A 26,517-nucleotide genomic window follows, 5' to 3' on the forward strand; every position below is an offset into this window, starting at 1 on the left:
ATGAAAATGAAGTTTGTGTTTTACAAACACTAGTTCTTCCTCTTATTTGCCCTACGAAATCATTTACATTTAATACAAAATGGAGAAGAGCAAACGTTTAAGGAAAAGGAATTATTTCCAAAAATAGGAACTAGGCACAGTTGTTTCAACATGACTGTACAGCACTTAGCACAGTAGGACCCTTCTGATAGCCTCTGTGCCCTACTGTAATACATATAAGATGAAGATTTAAGTAACAGCTAGCAGTCCCTGTGGAATGAAACCTATCTTAGAGATAATTTATAATTGGGTATATGCTACAGTAAGTCCAGCACAAGATAAAAGTGAAAGACAGGCACCATTCAATTAGGTTTAAAAGCTGTAGCTTTTATTAAACATCTACATGTGTTTAATGTTCAACTGATCGTCAGCACCTGATATAAAAATTCCAACCACCATTCCCCAGCTAGTTAGCAATAATCGGCCAGTCTAATATGCTGCACGCTAGCTTTCACTTTCATTAACTATAAAACCAGGGTTTGAAATAATCCCACTGCTGATACCATCTGTTAGATTGTGTTCCTTATTGAGGTGTACTACTACATATCGCTATAGAGGTTATTTTTTCTTTAGCTCCATGTGACTTGTTTTCATGTAATGTAAAATTTACAAATCATAAAGTTATGAAAAGGAGTATTCATCCCAAAGAAGCAAATCCACCATCATTTCACTCTGCGTGCACTGCTAAGAGTTTGGACAGCTCAAGGGATTGGCAATGGGAGGCAGAGCTTTTCACCATTTTTATACACCATTTTACACACATGATGGTAGTGACCAAATGTGATCATCCAATAGCTATTGCAAATCTGATATGAAGTGAAGTCGCAGATCATTTCCTAACAGGTTTTAAAAGTGAATATTTTACTTCAGTAGCTAGGCCAAACATTAATGGTCAGAAGATGAATTATGCCTTCAGACCTAGAGGATTAGGTCAAAAATCACAAGTGTAGGGAATCATGATCAAGTAGTCTACCATATCCAGCACCGTGGAAGAACATTTGTGAACAATTATATTCATTGAAATTCCATACTGCTGTATTTCTTCTCTGCTTTAAGTCTTCATCTCACATCCAGGCTTTGGTACAGTGGGAAATATGAACTATAAAGCCCCAATACTGACTAATATCATTTATTCACTCAAAAGGCACACATCATTTTGGCTAAGGGGGAAGAGGGCTGTATTGTTTAATTCATTAGCATGTTGAATGGAAGACACCTCCCACTTTGACTCCTTGAGCAACCAGTGCATTGTACTCTTTCACAGCCTTCTCTGTTTGCAGGACTAGCACATCAATCCCATTTTTCTTGAGATAGTCCACGGTAGATGCTGGTACCTGAGGAAAAGATAAGAACAAATGCTAGATTATTTTCCTTGCAGACCAGACCTCCTAGTAAAAAATAAGTACTGGTTGCTCTGGTTCAGAAAAATGCTTAATTACATCTTGTTTCAAAGGCAGTAAAATAAACTTGTGGTAATAACCAACTTGGTAATAGGCTGGGAATAAACTTTGAATTCGTTATAGTGGAGAGAAAGGGAATTTTATTTCACTGTCTAATAGCAGCTAAGGTATATCCATCTTGTATTCCTTCTTCTCTAACATGTTCCTAAATGCAATTCTGAACTGTACTATTAGGAGAAATTCAGGAGATAGTGGTGGAAGTGGCTGTGAATTAATATGTGTTACAGAATTTCCCAAGTGTGGAAAGCATTACAAGGATGCCTCTGCCAATTCGCTCAGCCTACCATGTTCAAAAAGCTGAAGTGACACTTGGCAATACCCTTACTAGCCAGGGTAATCAATGAGACAAATTATTACAATGGGGGGGAGGAGGAGAGAGAGCCAGTTTACAATCAGTTTTAAGGGTTTAAAAAGTAACCACTGTTTAAAGATTCATTGCTGCTGCTATTCCTGCAGGTTGTAAACCCACTTAGTTTGACACGGGGCTGCTAATGTATTGGTATCAAATGAGGTTACTTTCAGCAAATATTTCTACCCCCAAAATGCTGATTCTACATTTTTACAGCTTTTTTCGTAAGTGCTTCTGGGTTTTATTAAAAAAAAAAAAAAGGTTCAGATTATGGGGCTGAAGATGTACTAGACTGTTCTCTGTGAAGGTGAGAAATGATCTCTCCCTAAAGGGGAAAAATATCAGCATTTCCAAGGTGTGGTTGTGTCTGACCAAAAACCTACCTGCAAGGCCTCGCTCATGCCACGACCAATCACTAAAGTTTTAACTCCCTTCTTGACAACTTCTTCAAGATCAGCTGGCTGCACACCTGGAGAATGCTAAGTTTGAAGGAAAAAAAGTGCTAGTTTTCATGCTGAGAGCATCAAACAGCAACGCTTCATTTAAATATTTTCAACTGGCCATGTCACAGGCTATAAGACAAAGCATAGTAACGTTACAAGAACTAATTAACATCCCTTTCTTCCCAACACCCATTTTATGTTATATTAGCCAGTCAAAGAATACTCAAACAAGAGAACCCAGGCAGATCCATCATATCTGGTCAAGGCACTCTTACTGAAGGAATAATGGAACTCTCAGAACCCATCCTTAAACCATGCTGCACCCCCCCAAAGAGCCAGTTTACTTCAGGGGACAACTAATTTCCTCCAGTAACAACCTCCTTCAGAACAGCATCCTTGCCATCATACATTTCACCTCCCTATACACAGCCTTATTTAAAAAGAATACAATTCAAAACACTCCAGTAACTACACAGATGTAAATACAAAAAACAAACAACATAACCCTACTGTCTTCTCTTTGTACTTACAACTGGGAAACAGAAGATTATAAAGGCAGGAGACAGAAAGATCACTCTCAGAGCCGAGAGGGTCAGACACGAGACAAAGAACAAAGAACTCACACACAAACTTCCCTCCACCCAGATTTGAAAAAGTCTTGTTTCTTGATTGGTCCTCTGGTCAGTGTTTCCGGTTACTCCTTTCCAGGTGAAAGAGACATTAACCCTTAGCTATCTGTTTATGACACGCCCCCCAAATTGAAGACAGTGCGGAACCTCACTGGCAGCGATTTCCTCCTAGAACTTTAAAATAAACAGATTAATACAACACATGCACCTTTACATATACCACTAAGTATATAACAGACGTTTACATTTTAAGAACACTTTAACTACTGGATTTTGGAAAACTCTCACGGGAGAGTGCATCAGCTACTTTGTTAGAAGTTCCTGAGATGTGCTGAATTTTAAAATCAAAATCTTGGAGAGTTAAACTCCAACGAAGTTTCTTGTTGTTCCCCTTGGCAGTATGAAGCCACTTTAGCGCAGCATGGTCAATTTGTAGCTGGAACCGCCGTCCCCAAACATATGGGCGTAGCTTTTCCAGGGCGTACACAATGGCGTAGCATTCCTTTTCACTGACTGACGAGTGACTTTCCCTCTCAGACAGTTTTTTGCTGAGAAACACGACAGGATGGAAGTTGTGATCCGTTGCTTCCTGCATGAGGACTGCTCCTATACCACGCTCAGATGCATCCGTGGTTACTAGGAATGGCTTGTCAAAGTCCGGGGCCCTGAGCACAGGGTCAGACATGAGCGTTGCCTTAAGTTGGGTAAAGGCCTTTTGACACTCATCAGTCCACTTAACTGCATTTGGCTGGGTCTTTTTGGTCAGGTCGGTCAGTGGGGCAGCGATTTGGCTGTAGTGTGGTGCAAATCGCCTGTAGTACCCGGCCAAGCCTAAGAAGGATTGGACCTGTTTCTTTGACTTTGGGACAGGCCACTTTTGGATAGCATGCACCTTGGCCTGTAGGGGGTTTATGGTTCCTCAACCTACCTGGTGTCCCAGGTACGTTACTCTGTTTTGGCCTATTTGTCACTTTTTGGCCTTAACAGTTAGTCCGGCCTGCCTGATGCGCTTAAAGACCTTTTCCAGGTGTAGCAGGTGTTCGGGCCAGGAGTCTGAAAAAATGGCCACATCATCGAGGTAGGCAACTGCATATTCTCCCAGTCCTGCTAATAGACCATCTACCAGCCTCTGGAAGGTGGCAGGTGCATTTCGCAGCCCGAAAGGAAGGACATTAAAATCATACACCCCCGCATGGGTGACGAATGCTGACCTTTCCTTGGCAGGTTTATCTAGCGGTACTTGCCAGTACCCCTTGGTTAAGTCTATTGTAGAGATGAACTTGGCACGTCCCAACTTCTCCAATAGCTCATTGGTGCGTGGCACTGGATAGTTGTCCGGACGAGTTACCGCATTTAGCTTACGGTAGTCCACGCAAAAGTGTATTTCCCCATCTGGTTTGGGTACCAGAACCACTGGAGATGCCCATGCACTGGTAGATGAGCGGATTATACCCATCTGTAGCATGTTCTGGATCTCCCGTTCTATAGCAGCTTGGGCATGAGGAGACACCCGGTAGGGTGGGGTTCTAATGGGGTGAGCATTACCTGTGTCAATGGAGTGGTATGCCCGTTCAGTCTGTCCTGGGGTGGCTGAGAACAATGGGGCGAAGCTAGTGCACAGCTCCTTGATTTGTTGCCGCTGCAGACGTTCCAAGGTGGTTGAGAGGTTCACCTCTTCCACGCCAACGTCTTTTTTCCCTTCGTAGTAGACACCTTCAGGCCACTCAGCATCATCTTCCTGGACTGTAAACTGACAAACCCGTAAGTCTCTGGAATAGAAAGGCTTGAGGGAATTAACATGGTACACTCTGGGCTTTAGTGAGGAATTGGGAAATGCTATGAGGTAGTTCACAGTTCCCAGGTGCTCTTGGACCGTGAATGGCCCTTCCCATGATGCTTTCATCTTATGGGCCTGTTGCGCCTTCAAGACCATAACCTGGTCTCCTACCTTGAAGGAATGTTCTCTGGTATGTTTGTCATACCAGGCCTTTTGCTCTTCCTGAGCATCCTTTAGGTTTTCTTTAGCAAGGGCTAAAGAGTGTTGGAGGGTGTTTGGTAGGTTGCTTACGAAGTCCAGAATGTTAGTTCCTGGAGAAGGCGTAAACCCTTCCCATTGCTGCTTCACCAACTGTAATGGCCCCTTAACCTCGTGACTATACACAAGTTCAAACGGTGAAAACCCTAAACTGGGATGTGGTACAGCCCTGTAGGCAAACAGCACCTGCTGCAACACTAGGTCCCAATTATTGGAGTGTTCGTTGATGAATTTACGTATCATGGCCCCAAAGTTCCATTAAACCTTTCCACCAGGCCATTGGTTTGATGGTGGTACGGGGTGGCAACCAAGTGATTCACCCCATGAGTTTCCCACAGTTTTTGCATGGTCCCTGACAGGAAATTAGATCCTGAATCTGTAAGGATGTCGGAGGGCCAACCTACCCTGGCAAAAATGTCTGTTAGGGCCAGGCACACAGTGTTAGCCCTGGTGTTGCCTAGAGCTACAGCTTCCGGCCATCGGGTAGCAAAGTCCACGAAAGTCAGTACGTACTGCTTTCCTCTGGGTGTCTTTTTTGGGAAAGGACACAGAATATCCACAGTTACTCGCTGAAATGGGACCTCAATTATGGGGAGTGGCTGGAGAGGGGCCTTGACCTGGTCTTGAGGCTTTCCCACTCTTTGGCATACCTCACAAGACCGGACATACTTGGCAACGTCCTTGCCCATCCCCTCCCAGTGGAAGGACTTCCCCAACCGGTCCTTGGTTCTGTTCACCCCAGCATGGCCACTGGGATGATCATGGGCTAAGCTTAAGAGCTTCCCCCGGTACTTAGTTGGAACCACCAACTGTTTTTGCAGCTGCCATTCTTTCCGGTGTCCACCAGAAAGAATCTCTTTGTATAAAAGTCCTTGGTCTATAACAAACCGGGATCGATTAGAAGAGCTGAGAGGCGGTGGGGTGCTCCGTGCCGCTGCCCAAGCTTTCTGAAGGCTGTTATCCGCTTCCTGCTCAGTCTGGAACTGTTCCCTTGAGGCTGGGGTCACCAGTTCTTCCTCAGACTGTGGACTTGGGCTTGGTCCCTCTGGAAGCGATGTAGGTGATGGGGTTGTTTCCGTTGCTGGTGAACCGCTCTCCGCTGGTGCACCTGAGGGTATTTCAGGCTCTGGCTGAGCCTTTTGGGTATGGCTGTCTTTTGCTTCTGCCAGTTTTGGCTCGCTGGCGCCCTCTGGCGTTGAGTTTGAAGATGTGGTTGCACTTGCTGGTGCTGGTTGCTGTTCCAGTTCCGGGCCTGGGACTGGAGATGCTGTGGCTGTTTCAGTGGTAGGCATGGAATCCGGGTCCACTACCTCTCTCTGGGTCTCTGGTAACACAGACGGGGCGCCTGTGGACGGCTCAGGAACAGGAATGGGTCTGGAAGCTTGCCTGGTTTGGCTACGTGTAACCATTCCCACTCTCTTGGCCCACTTCACTTGGTTGGCCAAGTCTTCCTCCAGTAACATGGGGATGGAATAATTGTCATAGACTGCAAAAGTCCACATTCCTGACCAGCCTTTGTACTGGACAGGCAGTTCAGCTGTAGGCAAGTCTACAGCTTGTGACATGAAGGGGTAAATTGTCACTTGGGCCTTTGGGTTGATGAATTTGGGGTCTACGAAGAATTGGTGGATAGCTGACACTTGTGCCCCCGTGTCTCTCCAAGCAGTAACCTTCTTTCCGCCCACTCTCAAAATTTCCCTTTGCTCCAAGGGTATTTGAGAGGCATCTGGACCTGGGAATCTTTAGTGTGATGGTGGTGTAATGAATTGCACTCGGTTTGGGTTCTTTGGGCAGTTGGCCTTGATATGTCCCAGTTCATTACACTTAAAGCATCTTCCATCTGACTGGTCACTGGGTCGAGGTGGGTTACTGGAGACTGGTGAGGTGGAAGAATAGTGTGTCTGTGGCTTTCCTTGGGTTGTAGGTGGGGTCTTTGGTTGTCCTCGGTTGTAGAGTTTATGGTCTGTGCCCTCTGGGGTATTCGCTCCCCTTGACAGTAGCTTTCTTGCTTTCTGCCACTTCCATCCATCTGGCTCCAATCTCCCCCGCTTAGGTGAGATTTTTGGGTTTTCCATCTTGTATGTACCGTGTTATGTCCTCAGGAACACCATCCAAGAACTGCTCCATTTGTATGAGGAGGTGCAGTTCGTCTATGGATTTAACATTGTTTCCTGATATCCAGGCCTCATAATTCTTTCCAAGGTAGTAGGCGTGTTTGGGAAATGACACATCTGGTTTCCACTTTTGGGTTCTGAAACACCGACGGGCATGATCCGGGGTTATCCCCATTCTGTATCTGGCCTTGGTTTGAAAAAGTTTATAGTCGTTCATTTTCTCCTTAGGCATTTCAGCCGCCACCTCTGCTAAAGGTCCACTGAACTGTGGCCTCAATTCTACCATGTACTGGTCTTCAGGGATGCTGTACCCAAGACAGGGCCTTTCAAAATTTTCTAAGAAGGCCTCAGTGTCATCACCTGCCTTATAGGTGGGAAATTTCTTGGGATGTGGAACCATAATTGGCGGAAGGTTGTTAGGACTGGTTGGAGCCTGTTGCTTAGCCTTTTCTAATTCCATGGACTGTCGGTGGGTCTCCCTCTGGAGTTCTATCTGTCTTCTGTAGGCTGCCTCTTCTTCTTGTTTCCTTCTGTGGGCCACCTCTTCTTCTTCCAGTTTCCTTTTGTGGGCTGCCTCTTTGGCTGCTTGTTCTCTTTTGTAGGCTGCCAGTTTGATGTTTTCTTCCTTTTCTTTCAGCTCCACCTCTTTTTGTCTTTTTTCCAGTTGTCGCCTCTGTTCAGCTTCTTTGATTTGTTCTTCGACCTCCATTTTTGTATTGGAAGGCATGGTTCCTGTTTTCTTCTGTTGGGGTGCCCTCCGGTGTTTATCTTCTGAACTGCAGGCTCTCTGTTGCCTCCTGGGGTCTGCCTAGCAACAGTGCCTTTTTCCCTTTCTTCCTCTAGCTAATCTTTTAAATGTAAAGTAAACCAGAAAAACCACTTTATTTGCATGTGTATTGCTGGATACTTGACTCACAATCGTAGTGCTATTGTCTGACAAAAGACCCGTTTGTCACAGCTTAATGGTTCCTTGCTTAATATGCAAGCTACTGCCAGGAGAGAATAGAAAAAAAAATTCTCTCTGGTTCCTTTTAAAACCAAACCTTCTCTGCTTAAAAGCCCCTAGCAGAGAAAAGAAAAATATAATATTCCTACTGGCTTCTGGATTCTATCTATCCCACCACTGCACACCATGTCATAACATTTTTCCCAGATCTGGACCTTAGCGTCCAAAATATGGGTGTTAGCATGAAAACCTGCAAGTTTAGTTACCAGCTTGGACCTGGTAAAGCTGCCACCAGCCAGGAATCTATACAGTGCCTGGCGCACTGTGGTCTCCCCAAAACCTTCCCTGGGGGACCCCCAGACTCAGATTCCTTGAGTCTCACAACAAAGGGGAATAAACCATTTCCCTTCCCCCCTCCGGGTGTTCCCTTCCTGGGTTCCTGGAGAGATATACAGAAGCAAGCTCCGTGGATCTAAACAGAGGGACTTCACCCTCCCTATTTCCAGTCCTGGAAAACACAAGTACCAAGAGAGAGCTAATTTTTCCTCTTCCTCCCTCACCTAGAGGGTATGCAAAGTCAGGTTAATAAATCTAACACAAAGAGATTTTCCCCCCTGACTTCTTCCTCCCACCAATTCCCTGGTGAGCTGCAGACTCAATTCCCTGGAGTCCCCACTAAAGAAAAACTCCAACAAGTCTTAAAAAGAAGGCTTTATATAAAAAAGAAAGAAAAGGACATAAAAATGGTTTTTCTGTATTAAGGTGACAAATACAGGGTCATTGGCTTAAAAGAAAAAAATGAATAAACAGCCTTATTTAAAAAGAATACAATTCAAAACACTCCAGCAACTACACACATGTAAATACAAAAAACAAACAATATAACCCTACTGTCTTATCTCTTTGTACTTACAACTGGGAAACAGAAGATTAGAAAGGCAGGAGACAGAAAGATCACTCTCAGAGCCAAGAGGGTCAGACACAAGACAAAGAACTCACACACAAACTTCCCTCCACTCAGATTTGAAAAAGTCTTGTTTCCTGATTGGTCCTCTGGTCAGGTGTTTCCGGTTACTCCTTTCCAGGTGAAAGAGACATTAACCCTTAGCTATCTGTTTATGACACCTCCCTATACACCAACACCCCTCACCAGCCTCACTGCCTGCTTCAAATATCTACAAGACAATGAACACTCCGGATACCAACTTCAAACATCACCAAACACCCATTTCATTCTCATCCATAATTTTACATTCAACAACACTTTGTCTAAACCATGGGAACAGTCATGGGTACTAGGATGGCTCCGCAATATGCCAGCCACTTCATGGGCACCTTGAGGAAGAATTTATGGAAAATTATAGCCCCAAACTGTTGATGTACCTAAGAAACAATGATATTTTCATCCTCTGGAAAGATGACCTAAACTCCCTCACAGATTTCCACCACAACTTCAATAACCACCACCACCACCCATCTCTAGAATGCTTCCACACTAGCATCAACAATCCTGGACACCACGATCAGCTTCAACAGGGGAATCCTACAAACAATTATACATAAAAGCCACAGATCACCACGCTTACCTTCACACATCCACTAACCACCCAAAACACAATCTGTTTAGCTACAGCCTGGCATGCAGATAACATGGAATGTGCCCAGAAGAGTGAGTCTGGGATACACACCTTAACACAATTAAAACTACCTTCACTAAAAAGGATACTCCCCTAGAGAAGTAGATTGCATCATGGAATGGGCCACACAAACCACCTGAGAGAAGCTACTTCAGTGCAGAACCTCCCCTCTCACCTGCACACCTCTGGTTGTGACCAACCACCCCACACCGCCTACCCATCCATTACAACCCATACTCGATGGAACCACATCCTGAAATAAAGCTTTCTTGAACACCCTCTTCTGGCCTTTAAACAACCTCCCAACCTTGCAAAACTCATCAGCAGAAGCAAGCTCCATAGACCAGTACACATCAACTCAAAAGTGGCACCAGACCCTGCCATAACAGATTAAAAACCAGTAGACATAGCTCCACTGATGCAATGATCAATATGCCCCACAATACACCTTTCAAGTTCCATGGGTCCTACACCTACCTATCACATCATGTGGTGTATCTTATCCAGGGCATCAAATGTCCCAGTAAGAACTATGTGGGTGAAACAAGAGGATCGTTATGTTCCTGAATGAACTCTCACAGAAAAATTTAAAAACCACCATACCACCCATAGGCAACTGCTTTTCATAAAATGATCACTCCATATCTGATCTCTCAGGCCTTGTCCTCAAAGGAAACCTCAAAGGTGCACAATGCCTTCAAAAGATGAGCCTGGGGGCTTAAATTCATAACTCTGCTAAATGCTATAAGCCATGGACTCAAACACACTGGATTTATGGCTCATTACAACAATCTGTAACCCACTAATCCTCCTTAACAGCCATTTCACCTTGAATGGTCTCTTGCAGTATGTTACCTCCTTATGTTTAATCTTCTCTACCTTGTATTTAGATGTGACACTCTGGTCATGTATACACTATAAATTTTTGCTACATTACATCAGCCTAAAGCCAATAGAGTTACTTTCTTCATCTCATAATGTCATCTATATTCCATAATTTTTGCACCTTTAAAAAAAACCAACCCATTAACCCACAGAGCCCTCCTCGCTGTCCACAATCTGACAGAAGCATGAAGCCTGAACAGCTCTGAACTATTGTCATAAGTGTTGCAAGCAATGGATGCATCATTCTCTGGTATTTGCAGAGCTGCAAGAAGGACTAAATCAGCAGGGAACATGATGATTTCCTGGAGGACAGATTGCTGTTAAACAGAATCAATTCAGGTTGTTGGCATTCACAAAGCAGCTGCAGCTGGCGGAGCACTGCTTCTGGGTCTGAGGAACATGCACCCACTGGTGGGATCATAGTGTAATGGAGACTTGGGATCACGAACCATGGTTGCAGAACTTTCGGATGTGCAAGGCCACATTCCTGGATCTGTGTACCAAGCTCTTCCCTGCCCTCCAGCGCAGGGACACCAGAATAAGGGCTGTACTAACAATGGAGAAGCAAGAAGCTATTGTACTGCGGAGACATGCAACACCAGATTGCTACTGGTCAGTGGAAAAATGATTTCGGAATTAGAAAATCCACTATGGAGGCCACTGTCATGCAAGTGTGCAGCGCCATTAATAGTCTCTGGCAATGTGGGACTGTGATTCTTGGCAACATGCAGAACATAGAGGATAGATTTGAAGCACGTGGGCTCCCTAAGTTTGGTGGAGCGATAGATGGCACACACATCCCTATTTTGGTACCAGAATACCTTGCCACAGTGTACATCAACAGAAATGGCTATTTTTCTATGGTGATGCAAGCACTGGTGGATCACCAGGGACACTTCATTGTCATCAGTGTGGGCAGGTCTGGGAAGGTGCATGACGCTCACATCTTTAAGAACACAGGACTGTTCAGAAAGCTACAAGCAAGGTCTTTCTTTCCCAACTGCCAGATTACCATTAGCAATCTTGAAATGCCAACAGTGATCCTGGGGCACCTAGTGCCCCTGCTCCTCTGGCTCATGATGCCATATACCAGCCACCTTGACAGTACCAAGGAACAATCCTACTGGCTCAGCTCAGGTGCAGAATGGCTGTTGAATGTGCTTTTGGAAGACTGAAATGAGGCTGGCGTTTACTCAGAAGATTGGATCTCAGTGAGAAAAACATCCCAATGGTTATAGCTGCTTCCTGCGTCCTGCATAATATCTGTGAAAGGGAGAAAAATTGGCGCAGAGACAGAGGTTGAGCAGCTGTCTGCTGAGTTTGAACAGCCAGACACAAAGGTTATTACAAGAGCTCAACATGGAGATACGTGGCTCAGGGAGGCTTTGAAAGAGCACTTTAACAGTAAGCCACAGTCATGTGTTGTGGTACACCGTGCTCTACTTGGTCCTACTGTTCTGGGAGGAATTATGTGGTGCCTGGTGTATATGTATGAATGGAACACTGTCAATGCACCTATTTAATTTTGCGGTGCTTGCTGTACATTTGATTATTACACTGTTTTTGTCACTGAGCTTATGAGTTTTGTCACACTATACAAAAACAAGTAAGTGGGCACTTTCAATCCCACTAGGCACTCTGCAGCATATGTTGGGAACTAATTATGAATTATTTCAAACAATACAATTTTACTAAGTAATGGAAACATTGCAGGTGCTATAATGGAGTTCTCCGTGGACTGCAAGGGGAAGCAGGCCCCTGACTGTTGAACCTGTAGGTCCATAAGAGTCTGCAGCATCTGTGTTTGCTGCCAGAGAAGCCCCATTATATCCTGGTGCATCTCCCTCTCCTTTTCCTGCCAGCACTCCAGAGCCTCTCTCCTGTCTGCTATGGCTTGCAGGTTCTGGCTGAATCTGTCAGCCCACGTCCTTTTTTCTCCTCCTTATTTGGGTTAGGCATGCTGCAGTTGTGGAGGGGAAACCTGCAAGGGCAACAGCAGCAGTACAGATAAAACGCACAGAGGTGTCGCTGTCAGTATAGTCACAACAGAAAACAAGAGTTCGGATTTAGAATTCCCTTCCCTTGCTCCCCTAAAGTTTTACGTAAGACATGCTCATTGCCACTTCTGCCTTGGAATGACTGTGCACGGCTTCAGCCACAGTGAGTATGGCATGGCAGGGGCAAGGAATTGCTTGGTTCCATGGAACTGAGTATAGGGCAATGACACTGAATATTGGCATCATTTTCCACACGCAGTGGTGATTGTAGTCAGTATCTCGCTCCTGAGGGAAACAAAGGCAGGAAGCACACCTGTTGCTGGCATCCTGAAGCCACCGGGCACCCTATGCTCCTAGCCTGTTTACTGCAATGTTGCCTACTGAAGTTTTATTGTCAGCTGGCATGGGGAAGCGTCCTACAGTGGAAGAAGAAGAAATGAGGCTGCCATCCCTAGAAACCTTCAGAAGAGGATTGCAGAGTACCTCCACAAAAGTTACATCAAGCTCTCTCAGGAGGATCCTGGGGCCATTTCTCTGTACATAAACAAACTGCTCTGCACAGCGGTCCCCCTCCCACTTAACTACAGGGGTATGAAAAGCAGATAACTCTACTTCTCCTTACCACTACCTCCTCTTCTAGTATGAGTAAAGCAGTGAAAAGCAGTATCCTGTTAAGTTGGAGGTGTCAGTACAATATTGTAATGGGAAATACATTAACATTCTAACCCAAGGTTCCTTTCCCTTCTTGCCTGTGCTTGACTGACTGGACTGCAGTGGTGTCTCAAACAGATCCTGGCTCGTGGCATAGTTCAATCCTTTCCTGGTTGCATGTCCCCCATCCTCCTCTTCCTCCTTGCTGTTTGCAGCAGCGACATCAGGCTCCTCAGAGGTATCCAGGGTCGTCTGCGGGGTGCTAGTGGGCTCTCCACCAAATATGGCATGTGGTTCTTTGTAAAACTGGCAAGTCTGTGGCTTGGCACCAGATCAGGTGTTGGCCTCTCTGGCCTTCTGGTATGCTGACAGTATACTGTGTGTCTGAATTAGGTAGCCAGTACAGTACGATCAGCTGGGCACTTCCACACAATAGAGAGCTACTAGGTGGGCTTGTCAAGCTGGACAATCAGGAAAAAGCACTTCAAAAATTCACAGGATTTTAAGGGGTGAGCAAAGGGCTTCCAGTCTCTGTGACTGCTGGACAATGGAGAGTTCACAGTTGTGACCAGAGCAGTCACTGTTGAGCACTGTGAAACAGCTGCTGGAGGACTGTTAAGAGCAACATAGGTAATGCAGCGTCTACACTTCTGCAGCAGCGATCTCAGTACAACCACCATGACACTCGGGGAGGTAGTGTTAATGTGTTGCCATCAGGGGGTGTTTTCAGTGATTGGAGACAAATGTAAGTATAGACATGCACAATTAGATTGACATAAGACACACTGCCTCAACCTAACTTTGTAGCGTAGACCAGGCCACTCAGTATCTTTCCCAGACCTGAAGAAGAGCTTAGTGAAAGCTTGATAGCTTGTCTCTTTCACCAAGAGAAGTTGGTGCAATAAAGATTCTCATCTACCTTGTCTCTCTAATATCCATGGCTACAACAACACTGCAAAAGGAGGATACTCTAGGTAGTTTAAATGTACCAGTGAAAGAGTTATCAATTGATCATATGAATTATATGCTAACATACTATATAGACAGCTATAAACTGAGAGGATGTGTAGCCCCTCTACACATTTATAAAGTATTTCAGTTTGGCAGCTAACGTCTCAGATACTAAAAATTAAATTAATATTGTCAGATTAAAATAACAGCAAAAGTTTAGCGTTAAAATCAAAACCTTATTGAAGTCAATAGGTTACACGGCTGTAACAAAGTAAAGTTTACCCCCTCCTTTATTTAACCCCCCCCCAAATTATTAAAACCAAAAATGTTAAAATGCAACTTTCTACTTGTTTGTATCTTTTATTTTGTGAATTTCATTCAGTATGGATAGTTATACTGGTCAGTTTTACTTCACTGTATAGTCTGTTTCATTTTCTAGTTCTCCTGTACTATTCTAATGCTGCAGTGTTTGGTAAAGGAATGTTTAAGTCCAAACAATGATTTTAATTAAAGAGATTAATCTCCTTAAAATATTTATGGAAGATTTTGACTGAATTTAAAAAATGAATTTTTCCCTGATCTACTCATTCCCTTTAACAAAAAACAACAAACACACACCAAAACCCACCACACTGTTTCAGAGATTTTTCCACTGTTTTTCCTACATTAACTTTTCTGCTGCTTCTGTCTATATAAGGTTAGCAGTAAATGTACTGTAAACACACACAGAAGAACTATGCCTTGTAGTTGGCTACAGTATGGTCTCTTTTCAATGTGAAAATTATTACCATTAATCTATTCAAGTCTTTAAAGAGATTAAAATATTAAGAATGTGACTGAGGGACTGACCATGTTTTTCTTTCCTTACAAAATAGGCAGCGCTGTAGCAGATCTTTGAACAATTCTTCCGGAAGACAACTATCAAAGGCACATAAATGTGATCAGACAACCAGCTAACTTGCACGAACGTGGAACCGTTCCTTCCCAACCAGAAAATATCCCATTCACTGTAGGAACTAAGGCCAAAGCATCAGCCTACAATTTAATAACATGACTCTTGTTGTTTCACTAGTTTTCCAACTTTGCCCTATGGGGGATACTCTGATGGTTTGGGGATCCACATTCCTTCCTTCCCCAATCTTCAGTATTACAGAGGACCAGACAACTCTTTTCATTGCATGTCATCCCTGTTCTTTAATCACTGTGTGCTGTTACTGTCAGTTGTCAGATTTATTTTTTAAGCAGAAGTCTTTCCAAGCTGAAGCCAACTTTTCACCAGTTCTTTAAGTTTCAAGTTAGGGAAGCCACCATGTTACAGCAATATTATCATCCCCATTCCGCAATGCCATGTGATATCTGGGTCTCATCTTTAGTTCCTCAGGCTAGAAACATGGCATAAACACCAGGCTGCTCTAGACCCAGCAGGGGAAACAGAGTTTCCCATCCCTTTAGCCTACGAAGGTTTGTATGCCCTCTCCTACACTACTCACCCTTGTTACAGAGCCTTGCTGGGTGGACTTAACCATTTTTAAAAAGTGTGTTTATGAAAGAGAAAACTCCTTATGGGCCTTTGAGGTACACTAGAAACCTTTGTGTACTTTAATTATAGTCACTTAGACCTAAATAAAAGAAAAAGGTATGGCTTAATGTAATTACAATAATTCAATAGCTGATGAGGAGGGTTCACTGCCTGCGATCAACACTTTGGACACGTTAAAGCCTTGGAATAAAAACAAAAAAATTATTTTGTTTACACAAAGATTTTCTGAGGGGGGCACTCTCTGTTTCTTAACAAACAAGCTTCATGGAGAGGGAGATCTAACATGGGAGCAAATGCATTATCCCAGTCAATTCTCCTGATTTGGGGGCTAGGCGATAAAGAAACTGCAGTAGAATTTCTTTGTCTGTTGTTCTCTGTTCTCTACTCTACCTCTCAGGAATCCTGTTCCTTTTTTCCCATTAGCAGCTGGCACAGAAGTGCAGTCAGCCAGGGAGGCTGCCTTTTATCCCCCAGGGTTAAGGTCACATGGACTTAGTCCTTAAAGCCACAGAACCCTGCAGAGCCAGTTACGCAGTTTTTCCAAGGAGAGGAGAATTACCTACTGGGCATCAATTTGTCAGCACAGCAGCAAAGGAAGCAATTTATTTCTAACAAGAGTGCAGAGCATGAGGGGCACCCTGGGTGACAGCACCTGATGCACAGGCTTCAGCCCCACCAATAGAAACATCCCTAGAGGAAGCACACCCTTGTCTGGGTCACAAGGTAAGTGTTGTGACTATCACCCAAACAGTCTCAGTCTGTTAATCAAATAAAGAGAACCTTTTCCTAGCACTTTTGGAGCTGGGAAACCTTAGTTCAATTCCCTTTTTTGCTGCTTGCTGTATGATCTTAGCCGTCACATAATTGCTCCTTGCTTGCTTCCCTGTCTGGAAGTACAGAGCTTTAAAAGTGACCTGCAAAGGGAAAAATATGGGTGTGTTTTTTGTTATTGAAAGTGGATAAAGGAGGTCTGTTTTTTCTTGTAATTTTTTTAACCGTACAGATTTCAGGAATGTTGCATCTTATTTTCCCTGCATTAGCTGGAGGAGTCCTCAGATGAGCTGCTATGGACTTAAAGCTTTCTCAGCCTTCAGCTGAAGGGTGCTTCTTTGAATCTTTATAAAGAGCATATTCCTCCCAAGCGTATTGTAGGTGTTAACCAAACACAAGTTTGAAACAGTCTAACCAAAAATCACTTCCTGTTCAATTAATCAGGTTTCATTTGCATGACTTTTCTGCTATTATAAACCTTCTTGTTCTCCAGTCATCCAGAGATTCTTAAAGGAAAAAAATAGGGTAGGTAAGATCTGAATTTCTAATGTGAAAAGAAAAAAAACTCAACTGACCCCTCATCCTCCACTCTGTTTCAGGCCCTTCTTCTACATAATAAATAGCACAATAAAAAAAAAAGGAAGGGGGGGGTCACTAATCCACATTTTCCCCATCTGCCAGTCACTTAAGATCACTACACAAAGCGCGCTATATACCGTAAGTATCAAACTAGAGAGAAATGTCTTCCAGCACTTAGTATTAAAGAGTCTATATTGAGCTCCTAAACAAGGGCTCCAGGCCTGCAGCTGGATTCGCACCAGGCCAATTGTCTTCAGTGGGGTTCTGTGTATGCCGACATAAGATATAGTTGTAGGTTCAGGACTAAGAGCATTAGTCCTGGTCTACGTGTGACTTTTGTACCCATTTCACTTTTGGGTAAGGGGGTGTGGGGTTATTTGCTGATATAGTTATACAACCTCTACTTTGAGAACACAGTTATATTAGCATAAAAATTGGGGTGGGCAAACTGTGGCCCATGGGTTCCATCTGGCCTGTCAGGGCTTTGGATCTGGCCTGCAAGATTGCCACCTCCGTGGCACCGTGGGCTCTGCACCACTCCTGGAAGCGGCTGGCACTACGTCCCTGCGGCCCATGGGGGAGGGTAACAGAGGGCTCCACGCGCTGCCCTCACCTGAAGGCACTGCCCCCCTGCAGCTCCCATTGGCTGGGAATGAGGAACTGCGGCCAATGGGAGCTTTGGGGGAGGTACCCACAGGCAAGGGCAGTGCACAGAGCCCTCTGCTCCCCCCCTCCCCAGGAGCCGCAAGGACATGGTTCCAGCCGCTACCTGGAGCAGCATGGGACCAGGGAGTCTACCTTGGCCCTGGGGAGTGTCACTGCCACCCCAGAGCCACTCCAGGTAAGCGGCTCTGGGCCAGAGCCCATAGTCCGAACCCCTTGTGCACCCCGCACTCCAACCCCCTGCCCTGATTCCCCTGCCCCACCTCTCCTGCACCTCAACCTCATGCCCTGAGCCCCCTCCTGCACTCTGCACTCCAACCCCATCCTGAGCCCCCTTGTATACCCGCACCCCAACCCCATGCCCTGAGCCTGCTCCCATACCCCAACCCCCTGTCCCAGCCCTACATTCAGAGCCCTGCATGCAATTTCCCCACCCAGATGTTGCCCTCAGACCAAAAAGTTTGCCCACCCCGATAAAGATGCTTTATCCTGGTATAACTTATTTCCCTTCCCATGGCAGAATAGCTATACCAGTATAAGCACTGATATAATTGCATCCACATTGGAGGGGTTGTATTGCTTTAACTGTATGGTTTTCAATCAGCAATCAATTTGCAAATAACTAAAAGATAATAAGGTGATAAGTTTAACAGCACAGATTTGTCAAATCAACCTAATGGCTTGTTACCCTGTCAAACAAAGCTTTGTAGATAGAAGGGAAGCAGTAAATGTGGTAAATCTTGACTTTAGTAAGGCTTTTGATATAGTCTTGCATGACCTTCTCATAAACAAAACAGGGAAATATAACTTACATGAAGCTACAATAAGGTGGGTGTATGAGTGGTTGGAAAACCATTCCCAGAGAGTTCAATCAAGCTGGAACGGCTTATCGAGTGTGGACCCATAGGGATCAATTCTGTTCAATATCTTCATTAATGATTTACATAATGGCATACAGAGTACAATTATAAAGTTTGCGGACGATACCAAACTGGGAAGGGTTGCAAGTGCTTTGGAGGATAGAATTAAAATTCAAAATGATCTGGACAAACTAGAGAAATGGTCTGAAGTAAACAGGATTAAATTCAATAAGGACAAATACACAGTCCTCCAATTAGGAAGAAACAATGAGTTGTACACATACAAAATGGGAAATGACTGCCTAGGAAGGAGCACTGCAGAAAGGGATCTGGGGGTCACAGTGGACCACAAGCTAAATATGAGTCAACAGTGTAACACTGTTGCAAAAAAAAAGCAAACATCATTCTGGGATGTATTTGCAGGAGTGTTGTAAGCATGATATGAGAAGTAATTCTCCATGCTCTACTCCACGCTGATTAGATCTCAACTGGAGTATTGTATCCAGTTCTGGACGCCACATTTCTTAGCTCCCACTACTGACAAATACAGCAGTAACTGTTCCCAAGAAAGCTCTCTTAGCCCCTACTTTAAAATAGACTAAACAATATACTTACATTTGTCCCTGTTTCTCTCCAGTCCCAGGTTCGGCTCCCTCCTGGCCACACTTTGCAGTCCTTATAAGTTGTAGAACAACCTTTCACCATCATCTGACCCCATGAAAGGGAAGCGATTTCAGGAGAAGACATTGCCAAATTGAAAAGGTCTGAAATAAACAACATTAGCTACATGGCACCATAACATGTATGGCGCTTATCAGAAATGTCAGAAATGTAAGTGTTCATGCCCTGAGGAACTTGGAATGTAAGTAAATACAGATGTTACTCACAATGAGTGCTGAGGAAGAAAGGAAGGACAGTCTTTTGGTTAAAGCACTGAATTAGGGCTCAGGAGATGTGTTCAGTTCTCAGCTCTGGCAGACTTCATGTGGGACCTCGAGGAAGACATTTAACTCTTGGTGTCTCCGATCCCCATCCGTAAAACAGGGATGATACTACTTCTCTATCTCACTGGAGTTTTGCAAAGATAAATCCATAAATTATTGGGTGATGCTCAGATACTATGGTAATATCAACACTTTAGATAGATGGCTATGGTGCCTAAGATGGGCTGGAGGAGGAGAGTAAAATGCAAGATATTTGCTGTGTCAGTTTTGAATTAAGGTTTAAATGTATTCAGTAGAACAAGGAAAGACAGCCATATGCTATACAAAGGACTCACTTTTAAGAATGTTTGCATACTGGAATGTTTCTTCCACCCTCCCTTTTTCCTGCTTGTGAGTGGGATCATTGATGACTGAAAGCTATTACACCATTCCTTTGTCAGTCTACTTTAGGCATTTCTAATGCACCCATCACAGTCTGATCTAGGCAGTGATCAGGGACAGTGGAAGAACTAGAAAGGAAAAAATGCTCCCTTTCCCCAAAAACCAAGAAGGGCAGCAGGGGCAAGCCATGCTGTCTTTACAGCACCAGAGATGGATCTCTGATAGGAGTTTTCCACTAGACCTCAGCTCACCAGACAGGTGATAGGGTGGCAGGTACTACAGAAATGCTTTAGATCGGCTTGCTAGATATTAGACCACCATCCTAGAGATTTGTCTTTCTGCTCTTCCAGTTCCTGAGTGGGGTAGGCTGAAAACAACCAGTTTTCTATTGAAATGCTACCTCTGCACTGAAAAAGCTCTGTTCATTATGTTCCAACTAATGTGAAGAGTGGACTCTCTTTATAAGGTGAATAGTAAAAAGGCCCTTTAATTAAATGTATGGAATTCAGCCACCCACTTAAAAACTACATTTTCTTCTCCAGCCTATCCAGATTTCTACTCAGAGAAACATTTCCCCATCCTGAAGTTGTGTTAAATTGTTCAAATTAGACAGCAAAATCCACTGCAGGAAGCCTGGTGTTGCTGATTAATGAGAGAGTCCTCACAAAAGAGCAATCTCTGGATTAACAGATTTTCAGTCCTCTTGGAAATTCTTAAGGAAAAACCTGCTAACATTTGCACAAAGCTCAAATAACATTACAGTAACCTTGCAATGCAACCCCTCTCTCCCCTTACACACACCAAGGCAAACTATGGTACCGGACAGACAGTAGATACGCTTCTTTGACTGCCAAGATTGCATTTGAGTTTGCTGCCTCAAATGTCACATCAAGAACAAACAGCACTACTACCTGGGACTCAGCAAAGGTTTTAGACTGCCTCAGCATTTATGCTTATAGCATGATAACATGACAACTTTTTTTGTTGACTCCTTCCGAAGCTAAGGACAAAGTGCTTGATACCCTTGTGTGCAAGGGATGTCCCCTGCATAAGACTACAGCTCTACCAGATTTGTCTCTTTTGGTTCTCTCAGTACATCTACAATCAATGCCATGGAGCCAGCTTCCTTTCATGCGGAGACGCAAATCTTCATTTCTGAGAGGTATGTGAAGTTAGGCAGCAACAGAAGAAGAAAGGAAGAACAGAGGCAAGTCTCAAGACAAAGGAGATCAGTCACTCACCTCTGTTCACCCACACAGACCAAAGGGTAAAAGTAACAGAGCAGATCATCTAGAAGTTGGCTCTGAACAGGAGAGTTTTTGCATAAAATATTTGTGACGGTTTACTAAGAAACAAGTATTATGGAGTTACAATAGTTCGAGATTATACAGAAGGGAGTTATAGTTCTCTTTAGATAGGTAACAAAAGATTAGGGGTATGAAAAACTTTCCATAGGAAGAGAGGCTGAAATAACTGGGACTGTGTAACAGAGACAGGACATACTGTAAATGCGATAGAGAATGTACATCAGGAGCTCCTATTTGCTTTTCCAATAACATAAGAATAAGGAGGCATTTACTGAATTTGAAAGACAAAACTTAAAACTAGTTAAAGGAAATATGTATACATTGGGAATAATTAGTCTATGGAACTTATTGCCACAAGATATCATTGAGGTAAACAGCTTAATAGAATTCAGGAGGGCATCTAAAAGTTGCATTTAAAAACAATTATTTTTAGAAGGAATATAAGTCTCTATTTTTTTGGGCATCATCCCATAACTGTCTCTTAACTGTCCACTATGGGTTGCCCTGTATGTTCTTTTGAAACATGAGGTACTGTCTAAGGTCTGATCTGCTACTATAACAATTCCTATTTTCCTGTGAAAGGCAAGTTAGTGGAGGAATGGATGAGGATTCCAGCCATGACATGCATAACAGGGGCAGTGTGAGGGAGCTGATTAAGTTAGGTAGATTTGCAAACATAGGCAATATAGGAAGACAGAGACTTAAAATCAAGGATGATACCTAGGTTACAGACTGTGTGGAGGCAATATAAGAGGTTATGGTAGGAGACTTAAGTCAAGGGGGAAATGGAGTTGTGTGTGAGGATGCTTTTCTTGCCCTTTTGCTGTCTTTGAGACATTGAGAAAATAAGTTAAGATGAAACCATATGTTCGGCACGATCAAAACAGGCAGCGAGAGTGGACAGGAAGGAATCATTAGAAATATCAGAGGATGTGAACAGTTGGTAACATCAACACAATAGGGGCAAGTACATTTAAAGTCTGACAGAAGTTCACGCAAGAAGAAAACAGAAATAAAACAGCAATGGGCCAAGAATTAGTGGAACTCCACAGAAGAGGTGTGGGACCAGATCTTTAAAGTTACTTAAGCTCCTAAATATGCAGATAGATACCAAATGGGATTTTCAAAAGCACTTATGCATCTAACTCTCAGTAGAGTTAGACCTCAGTGCAGAGTAACAAGAGGCAGAGTGATCAGAAAGGTAGGTATGTCAGGAGGGAATCAGAGATAACTGTGCATTGAGATGGTGTAGGAGAGCAAAGTGGTTCATAAAAATCATAGCCTGGCCTGAGATCAAGGAAGATGAGAACAAAGGAGCCAATCACCATCAAAGAGTTCTGACTATGGAGGAGAGCAATTCATTTGCTCTGAACAGAGGGGGTGGATAGATAGGTGAGATAAGGTGACTTTTTTATTGCACTTGAAAAAGGGGAACAGTAGAGATGGTGCAGCTGTTAGAGTCAGGGTTATGGGAGTTTTATAACTTAAAAAAAATGGTTGGACAGTTATATAGGGAACAAGAGGAGAGGCACGATTAAATTATAGAAGAGATGGGGATCAGCAGAGGAGGTAGATTTAGTGTTTAAGAATCAAGTTCTGGTTTAGGAAATGATTAGTTTAGCTTCATTGTTTAATCTGGGGAAAGTAAACTAGTGAGCAGATTGCTCCAGGCATAAGGGGACCATGACAGAAGGCACAAAGCTGAGAATGGTAAAAAGAAGTGTAGGACAAAGAACTGGGAGGAGAGTATGGAGTGGGGTGGGAGGGGTGGGGGAAATGGGAGAATTGAGAACAGAAACACAGAGGGCAAGATTACATAGAGCCCTGTAGGGGGAGGATAAAACATAGGAAACTTGTTCTTGAAACTTATTTAAAATATCTTGTTGGAACGATATATGGGACTAATTTCTGCCTCCTTCCTCCAACATTTGATGGTGTATCCTAATTTTAGGACAATCACACATTTGGTATTTAGCAGGTTGAATACTAGTAGTACTACTGATCAAGGACCTATGTTCCCACGGGGCCATCTGGGAGAAAACTGTCCCTTCTTACTGCATCCTAAGCAATGCATCTGAATGTCAGCACCCAGACCAAGAGCCTAGTTTATGGGAATCAGCCAACTGCTCATTATAGGCAGGGGCGGCTCCAGGCCCCAGCACACCAGGCAGGCAGGCAGCCTTCGGGAGGTCCACCAAAGCCACGGGACCAGCGGACCCTCCACAGGCATGCCTGCGGGAGGGCCACTGGAGCTGCGGGATGCGTGACCGGCAGAGTGCCCCCTGTGGCATGCCGCCGTGCTTGGGGCGGCGAAATGTCTAGAGCCGCCCCTGATTATAGGTGCATTCAAACAGCGGTGATAGGTTGCTAAATCAGAAGGAACATACATTCTTCTTTCTTCTGCTGTTCAACCAACACCTGATTCTGTCACCTTTATGCATAGTAACTATCTATCGAACATACCTATAATTAAGGCTGCAAGTTTGTCACTGAAGTCACAGATTCCGTGACCTCTGTGACTTCTGCAGCAGCCAGTGCACCTGGCTCAGGGGTAACTCAGGCAGCCCCTTCACCAAGTGCACAGGTCACTGCTGGGGCAGTCTCAGGCCACCATGCCCACAGCAGCAGAGTTTGGGTGTGGGATGGAGAGGGGTTGGGGCTGGGGCATGGGACAGCATGAGGTGGGCTCTGGGTGGCGCTTACCTGGGGGGCTTCCTGGAAGCAGTGACATCCTCCTCACTCAGCTGCTAGGTGGAGGTGTGGCCAGCCAGCTCTGCACCCTTGTTTTGCAGCTCCCTTTGGCTGGGAACTATGGCCAATGGGAGCTGCAGGGCAGTGTCTACAGGTGGAGGCAGTGTGCAGAGCTGCCTGACCATACCTCTGTCTGGGATGGAGCTGAGCAAAGGGGATGTCACTACTTTCAGGGAGCCTTCCAGCCAGGTAAATGCTGCCCAGAGCCACCTCACCCCATCCTGTGCTCCTGCCACACCCAAACTAAGTCTGTTGCTGCTGGGGGGAAAAAGCGGAGGCACAGAGGCAGGTGTTCAGCCTGCCGGCCCCACCAACCACTTCCTCAGCATTAGTGGGTGTCCCTGGCCACACAGTGCTGCTGCCTGCCTACCTACCCACCCCTAGCACCAGCGGGGGTCCTGAGCTACATGCTGCCACCTGCCCCCCCCCACAGCACCAACTAAAACTTGAGGTGGAAGCTGCCCGAGACCCCCATCCCAAGTTTTAGTCACTGATATTTTTAATAAAAGTCAGGAACAGGTCATGGGCCCGTGACTTTTACTAAAAATGGCGATGACTAAAATGTAGTCTTACTTATAATCACTGGACTATCCTTCCTTATCATCATATCTTACTCTGCTTGTAGCCCCACCAGCTGAGTAAAACACTCCCCAGCATGAGGATGGCAGAATCAGGCTTGCAGTAAGCAAGATGGTTTAGGGGTGATGTCTTTGTAACAGGAGACAGGATGGAATGTTGGAAACAGGATAGAACGTTGGCACTGGCAGGTTCTGTGACAGTTGGCGCCTCCTGATAGAGAAAAGCCGCCTTTGATGCCCAAAGGAAACCCCATCTATCCCCCCTACCCCACTTCAGCCCTTCCCCCCCGTGGAAACTCCATTTATTCCTCACATTCCAGCCCCCTCAAAGAAACCTCATTTACCCCAGTCCAGCCCCCCCTAAGAAAAGCACATTTATCCCTCCCCACTCCAGCACCCCACCGGAAACCCCATTTATCCCTAACCCCGGGGAAGGGAAGAGTCCAATTTACCCCCTACCTATCCCCCCAGGAACACCCCAGTTACCCCACCCCCTCCAAAGGCACGCGCAGGACGTTTAACTGACTGCCCCCCGGGAGGGAGGCTCCTATTCACCTCTCCCCATCCCAGCGCAGCCCGTTCACCTCTGCCCACGCCTGAGACATGGGCACGCACCCCTGCCTCCCAGGGGCCCGTCCTTACCGCCCCCCAAGCCCTCCAGGGGTGTTTACTGTCCCCTTAGCCTGCCCGGCCTGCCCCCCGGGGGTGTTTACTGTCCCCTTAGCCAGCCCGGCCTGCCCCCCGGGGGGTGTTTACTGTCCTCTTAGCCAGCCTGGCCTGCCCCCCGGGGGTGTTTACTGTCCTCTTAGCCTGCCCGGCCTGCCCCCCGGGGGTGTTTACTGTCCTCTTAGCCTGCCCGGCCTGCCCCCCGGGGGTGTTTACTGTCCTCTTAGCCTGCCTGGCCTGCCCCCCGGGGGTGTTTACTGTCCCCTTAGCCTGCCTGTCCTTACCCCCCCCGGGGGTGTTTACTGTCCCCTTAGCCTGCCTGTCCTTACCCCCCCCGGGGGTGTTTACTGTCCCCTTAGCCTGCCCGGCCTGCCCCCCGGGGTTGTTTACTGTCCCCTTAGCCTGCCTGCCTGTCCTTACCCCCCCCGGGGGTGTTTACTGTCCCCTTAGCCTGCCCGGCCTGCCCCCCGGGTTGTTTACTGTCCCCTTAGCCTGCCTGTCCTTACCCCCCCCGGGGGTGTTTACTGTCCCCTTAGCCTGCCCGGCCTGCCCCCCGGGGTTGTTTACTGTCCCCTTAGCCTGCCTGTCCTTACCCCCGCCGGGGGTGTTTACTGTCCCCTTAGCCTGCCCGGCCTGCCCCCCGGGGTTGTTTACTGTCCCCTTAGCCTGCCCGGCCTGCCCCCCGGGGTTGTTTACTGTCCCCTTAGCCTGCCTGTCCTTACCCCCGCCGGGGGTGTTTACTGTCCCCTTAGCCTGCCTGTCCTTACCCCCCCCGGGGGTGTTTACTGTCCCCTTAGCCTGCCCGGCCTGCCCCCCGGGGGTGTTTACTGTCCCCGTAGCCTGCCTGTCCTTACCCCCCCCGGGGGTGTTTACTGTCCCCTTAGCCTGCCTGTCCTTACCCCCCCCGGGGGTGTTTACTGTCCCCTTAGCCTGCCTGTCCTTACCCCCCCCGGGGGTGTTTACTGTCCTCTTAGCCTGCCCGGCCTGCCCCCTGGGAAGCCACGTGCCCTTGGGGACACCCCGCCAGCGCCCCCCACTCACGCTGCAGACCCAGCTCCACTCACCCCCTCCTGCCAGGAGAGCTGCAGCTGCCTCTCTGCCCCGGGGGGACACGCCCCTCCCCGCTCATTGGCCAGCTCCCCGACATAGGCCACGCCCCCCGCGCTGTAGCCTGCGCCCCGAGAGTAACAGAAGCTGACTCTTCCGTCTAGATCTGATTGGCTGCCCCGGCCTCCCTCCTTCCCCCGCCTTGTTTTCGTTCCCGTGTCACACGAGGCAGGCGGGGGAGTAGTTGAGTAGGGCCGCTCTGGCCGGCGCCCCGCTGTTGCATTGTGGGATAGT

At 45.9% G+C, this 26,517-nt stretch overlaps 1 protein-coding gene across 2 annotated transcripts; it reads right to left on the reverse strand.

Moving 5' to 3' along the window:
• Window positions 1–345: 345 nt before the first annotated feature.
• On the reverse strand, window positions 346–26,308 carry AAMDC (adipogenesis associated Mth938 domain containing). 2 transcript variants are annotated; one of them, XM_050942803.1, is made up of 5 exons: window positions 26,218–26,288; window positions 19,437–19,617; window positions 19,165–19,313; window positions 2,232–2,327; window positions 346–1,373 (listed from the first exon to the last, which is right to left on the reverse strand). In XM_050942803.1, exons 3-5 carry the CDS (start codon window positions 19,294–19,296, stop codon window positions 1,233–1,235), a joined length of 369 nt encoding a protein of 122 aa, XP_050798760.1. In that variant the 5' UTR covers window positions 19,297–19,313; window positions 19,437–19,617; window positions 26,218–26,288; the 3' UTR covers window positions 346–1,232. The 2 variants fall into 2 exon arrangements, with proteins under 2 accessions (XP_050798760.1, XP_050798767.1); XM_050942810.1 differs by lacking the exon at window positions 19,437–19,617 and having other exon boundaries at window positions 26,218–26,308.
• Between the last annotated feature and the right edge of the window lie 209 nt (window positions 26,309–26,517).

The sequence above is a fragment of the Gopherus flavomarginatus genome, chromosome 1, assembly GCF_025201925.1.
Source record: "Gopherus flavomarginatus isolate rGopFla2 chromosome 1, rGopFla2.mat.asm, whole genome shotgun sequence".
Taxonomy (NCBI): domain Eukaryota; kingdom Metazoa; phylum Chordata; order Testudines; family Testudinidae; genus Gopherus; species Gopherus flavomarginatus.

What these genes read in the sequence shown, in the direction of transcription:
- AAMDC (XM_050942810.1), bottom strand. Translation starts at nt 19,296, where the DNA reads ATGTCTTCTCCTGAAATCGCTTCCCTTTCATGGGGTCAGATGATGGTG. An exon ending in GGAGAGAAACAGGGACAAAT is followed by an intron (nt 2,328 to 19,164) that starts GTAAGTATATTG and finishes CTTCAAACTTAG; the next exon opens with CATTCTCCAGGTGTGCAGCC. An exon ending in GCATGAGCGAGGCCTTGCAG is followed by an intron (nt 1,374 to 2,231) that starts GTAGGTTTTTGG and finishes TCTTTTCCTCAG; the next exon opens with GTACCAGCATCTACCGTGGA.